General features: G+C 35.6%; 1 protein-coding gene across 1 annotated transcript; it reads right to left on the bottom strand.

Annotated features, from left to right (window-relative positions):
• Positions 1-775: 775 nt before the first annotated feature.
• Positions 776-2,837, bottom strand: LOC128557953 (uncharacterized). Its single transcript, XM_053546640.1, has 3 exons — positions 2,759-2,837; positions 2,378-2,433; positions 776-1,686 (listed from the first exon to the last, which is right to left on the bottom strand). Exons 2-3 carry the CDS (start codon positions 2,381-2,383, stop codon positions 1,030-1,032), a joined length of 663 nt encoding a protein of 220 aa, XP_053402615.1. The 5' UTR covers positions 2,384-2,433; positions 2,759-2,837; the 3' UTR covers positions 776-1,029.
• Positions 2,838-5,758: the final 2,921 nt, after the last annotated feature.

A 5,758-nucleotide genomic window follows, 5' to 3' on the forward strand; every position in this document is an offset into this window, starting at 1 on the left:
CGATATTTGAACATAGAGAAGAATCTAGAACATTTACTATGACGCATTACATTATACACCAGATATTGCATTAAAACTCATGGGCGTAGCCACGGAGGGGATGAGTACTCTCACAACTACCATTTTCTTATATTTTTATCGTGTTTAAATGTTTTGTTTTTTTAAATACCGTACATTTATGGTATTTTTCTGTAATTTTCCAGGTACATTTAAGTAGCAGGTATGTGTCTCTGGACGGATAAAGCCGTCAGAAAAAAAGGTAGCGTCAATGAGTTAGGGTCTTAGAATATTATGAGCATACACAGATGTACAGCTCCATTTTGAGGTGAAATATATACAGTATAAATTTTGATAAATTTACATTCCTAATTATTATTACAAATATAGATTTAACTGATATATAAGCACAGTCCTTTTTCATTTGTATGTACAATGTTTCTCAAATATTAGTGTTCGATTGGTGATTGCTTTGTAATGCGTTTGTGCCAACAACAATAAGGTGCTTGCGTTAAAGGCCCTTTTCTCGTAATTCTGAGCCCCTTGGCTGGTACTTCAGCTCTTGCCAAATTCAAATACTAGTAACAAAAGACTTTTGCTACACTGATTTACCCCGACAGTTAAACTAAACAAATTACCAGAAAGAAAATCAAAGTTTTTACATGACAACCCTCTCCCTATAAAACAGTCAAGTGCTTTTTTATTGAACCGAGATTGTGATCAGTTGGCAATGCACTATTTCTCCAGAATAAAGACTTCCTACTGAAAACTGAAAAAAATGGTATACATTTTATCACTATACGATGAATATTATCATAAGCCGCCGCTGTTTTTCTATGATGAGGAATAAACTACCTTCCTGATCTAAAATAAGCAAATTATGTGCCAAAATTTCTAGTGATGTTTCGTTTTTAATGTGAATAATACTTTATTTGTTACTCCTTTTCAATTTTATCATAATTTGCCACAAAATACGTAAAATTTGGAAAACGACAATAGTTGCAAGTTCACTTTTCCGAAGGGTTTCGGATCTTATAAGGTAATTGGTTCCAATACTGGTGCATTTAAACCAATTCCCATCCCTAATACGTTGGCTTCTATGCCATTACTTCCTATGTTTATTCCAGTTCCAAACACTTTCAGTTTTACTCCATCTAGACCTACTCTAGCTTCAGTATCAATGTCATATCCAGCACTTACAGTTATCGGACCAGCCCTTGCAAATACTTTTCCTAATCCCGCGTAGAGTCCGCCACCAACCCCGGTATATTTAGCGTGCGCTTCTGCCCCAGCATACGGCCCGGTCATTGAAACCTCTAGTTGGTGTCCATATTGCACTCCAAGGCTGCACGCAGAGACACCAGCCCTCACCTCATGCCCGATGCAAGTTGATTTATGCATTGCGTGCGCATATGGACTTTTAACGTGTGTCCTGTATCTACCGTTCCGGTGTTCGGCTCTAAAGAATCCTGCATGTGCATACCTCTTACCGCCCCCTATTCTTCTGTGTCTCTTGGAGCCACGCTCAGAATAAAAGCCATCGAGAACATACCTTTCTCCATCATCGCTGTCTCCATCCTCAGCTGCGTCTAAAATACTGTCTACAAATCGCTCCCATTTAAATCCGACACTGCTGTGCCATTCCGGGTGCCTGTTTAAGGCAGCGGCTCTTATTTGTGCTCGTATGTCCTGAAAATGTATACGTTTTACAAATTCAAAGGGAATACGATAATGGTGACTGCTTTACTGTTAAAGACCCAGGCTGACCGACTTTTCAGTTCTTTATATTTGTTAAGCATTTGGTTTAAAAGGTGATTCTCCTGACCCCTTGGGTTCGATTCCGGTGTCTCGATTTTTTTTCAATTTCTGCGTGTCTTTTAAAACGCAAACTATAGAGGTAAATCAATCAAAGTCATTTTTATCCATATGAATTTAATTTTTTTTTAAAATAGAGTGTTGTTTATTATAGTGCCACCCCTACTGAAAGGGCCAGCCAAGTTGGCTTATGAGACACCGACATACACTGAACAGCATTACTTCCTGATTCCTATTTTTACAATGCCAGGCACCAGGCAGGTAGGCTATCGGTAACTAGCTGGCGGCTCACCAACCGGTCCCTCTGCAGTATCAAGACCCGCCTCTGACAAGACTCGAACCTTCGACCTCCCGATTGCTGGGCAGATTCCTTATCCATTAGGCCACCGCAGCTCGGTAAATAATGTGCTGCAGTCAAAACTACCATCAAGGAAACAAAATGGAACAAAAATCCCTGGATGTTTTACGAATATATTCACATTATCTGTCTAAAATGTCAATAATAACAGTTATGAGTGTAAATGTCAATAATAACAGTTATGAAAGTTATTAACAAAACACTTACGTCCATTATAATAGTTCAGGTTTCTGAATCTTGTTCTTCTAAGGTCTTCGTAAATCCTTTTTTACAAAAAGAAAAGAAATGAAACACATCTTATTCAAATAGCATAATTATTTTGATACAAATAATCATGTGTTATCGAACTTTTGTTGTTGTTGTATCCGTAGTCATTCTTACTTTATTTTGTTTTGTCATATACTGATATAGTCCGGTTATCTGTGGAAATATAAAGACTATTTAAGCAAGCAATGCAAACTTTAAAATGACTAAATTAGTCACCTCCTTTTCCAAAAAACTTACACCAAATAGCATATTTTTAAAACGATAATGAGTATAAAATCTAAGAATGAAGTTTAAAGAAAACACTCTCTCTTTATCTTTTACCTCTGTACAGTGTTGTATCCGAGAGCTATCTAAGGTCCAGTGAATAACAAAGATAAAATATATGAAAAGCTAAATTTGTGGGATTCCATGTCATATGAGGATCGAGAGGGTCAGACTACAACAAACTCCATCTCTAAAAGCAGAGAATACCCTAGGGAAAAACAGGGACGTCTAACTCTTCTGATTTAATCATGTCAATTTATTAGAAATTTAGATATGCAGGGAAGTAATGTCAATTTGAAGTACTTGTAAATAGAATTATTTGAAGTATCATGTTCTCTGCACTATTTTGTTTTACCAGAACGCACGTGTGGTCAGTAAAAAAGTTATAACGCAATAAATGTTTGGTAAATAAGAAATATCACACTATTACGATGAATTCAACTTCAATGAAACTGAATTTTCATGATTCATAGTTATATTTCATATCTGACTTTCTTTTTTATAATTGATATTTTTTGCTGCACATCTGGATAGGCAGTGCTTTAAAAACATATAATCCTATATGGACGGAACAACATGTAAGGTAATTTAAAAACTAATTTCAGGTTAACGGACATTGCAATGCTATTTAAGTATCGTAAATTAAACAGACGAGAATAAAGCTTCCCTATTTTCATTTTGGCAAAAAAAAATATATACAAGTATGCACTGAAATTACCCACCATTATCTAACAGTGATGAATCATGAAAAGCTATGCATAAAAATAATAACACTTTTATATACATGCAGCGTATGTTAGACCCACGAGTCCCTCCAACTTTAGACCATACAGGTTGATAAGTTTACTGACCCTTGTCCCAACTCATCCCGTATAGCATCGCCGAGTATGTAGCATACTATACATAGAGCGGACGTCACACATTCCGTCTGAACATTCTATACATAGAGCGTGACGTCACACATTTTCCGTCTGACCTCTAAACTATGAACTGATAACTAGCCGATTTTGATAATAGTACATACACTAAAACATAAGTCCCGCGGAGGACGGTAATTTTTCAGAATCTACATATTTTTTTGCATGTTTAATACAAAAAATGTGCGTAATTTGATTACTTAACTTTTTAAACCGATATCGTTCTCTAACTCGTTCATAGATTATTTTTTGACAAAAAGGAAAATCTAACTTTTCATCTTTCCTATACTGTAGTATTGCCACGCAATTATGGTATATTAAATATGGAACGGAACTTAATATCAGAAAGATCAATGTCCTAAACGTCTAAAAATGATGCACAAATAGAGTGCTTACGTCATGTCATCAAACGGAATACTGTGTGGCCTGATACTACCATCTGGCACCCCATGTCAATGTACATGTAAATCATAATTCATATTCTGTCAAAGAGTTATTTACTAACCAAACACATACTCAAAGTTTACATATGCAATCTGATAGTCTAGTCCTTCCCTTGGTGCAACCACTGAACATATAGGACTAAAGAAGAGAATAAATCTTCTCTGCTATATAACTGGGGAAATGCTAAAAAGTACTTGTTGATTGTATAAGAATCAAGGACAATGTTAATACTGAAAGGATTTTCAGTTCAAACACCACATCATAGTGAAAAACAAACCACCTTTGAAAATTCCAGGTTTATTTGTACATATATTAAAGTTCATACACACTATTGTGCGTCTATTTTTTTTAATAAACAGGCCTACCAAACATGGTGAAAATATCAAACAAATACACTTTCAGGTAGAACATATAAAAATCCTAAGCACAGACAACTCAATAACATAAATTAATAATGGAAGTATTTCTGGTCATATAAAAAAAATGGCTAATTCATGAATACTGACTGGCTATCCATTCAATAGTAATATAACATGACGTTAGACATTAATATTAACTAATTATCCTCAATATTAGACATGTCATAAACAAACATAGGGATCAGATAATAATGTAAAGAAGTCATGCCATATAACAGATGATTATAATATTAATATTATTTCTTTACACACATTAAAAGTTTTTATTTAGATCATAAAAGGTATAAGGTAATACACACATAACTTAAATGAAATATAACTAGAATGTTAAACAATGAGTGTATATATAAACTGTACCAGTAAAGGCCCTGATACCGGCGACAGTAAACCATCCAAACAAATCAACACCCTTAACAATATTTACAAATTTAATTACATAAGATGATTATTAACAATGAATAGATATGAAAAGAAAAAAAAAAATGATTATAAGAAAGAAAAAAAAAAGAAAGTTTCGTATCACTAGATATAAAATTTCTATAGTCCATTCTAATCTGACGTGACACAGGTCTTTATTAATGTAAATTGTGACTTTAAGTAGCACAAACAAAACATAAGCTTCTAAATTAAGTCCCATAAAAAACCGTGAATCACGTATGATTCCCGTGTTGGCTTCCCTATGGTGGTAGGAGATTGCATCCCTGAGCTGACTTCAAGGATAACAAAAATCATCGTCTTTTTTTGCGGTTTACCCGGCACAACCATGGGACGTAAGCTTCTGCGTGGGGAATATCACATCCAGGCGAGTTGAAAGACAAGTGCACCTCGGGCATTGTACTTCCGGGTAAGACATCACCAGGTAAAATCGACAGGCGGAGAAGCTAAAATATATAAGCATATGGTAAGCTCAACATTGCAAAACAGATAGAGAGGTCAGGGCCAAAAAGTGGGCTCCTTGTGGGGGTGGGACAGGGGGGGGGGGACGCGTTAGAACTACGGTCATGGGAGGGCACACGGGTGTACTGCGGCCCAGAGCTATGTAGACTGACGCTGCACTGACTGATATAGCATTACGTTGTCTGGAGTGGGGGGGGGGGCGACGACGGGTTCATCGTCACAATGATTAAAAACGTCACTTATTACTTCCATATTACAAAGATTACTACTTAAAAGACTAAAGTTAAGGATGAAAATGATAATAAAAGTAGATGATGAAACATTATAGATACGGACATGAAAAACTGCAGCATTATTTACAACTACAAATTAACAAAATT

This window comes from Mercenaria mercenaria, chromosome 6 (genome assembly GCF_021730395.1).
Source record: "Mercenaria mercenaria strain notata chromosome 6, MADL_Memer_1, whole genome shotgun sequence".
In the NCBI taxonomy this organism is placed as follows: Eukaryota; Metazoa; Mollusca; class Bivalvia; order Venerida; family Veneridae; genus Mercenaria; species Mercenaria mercenaria.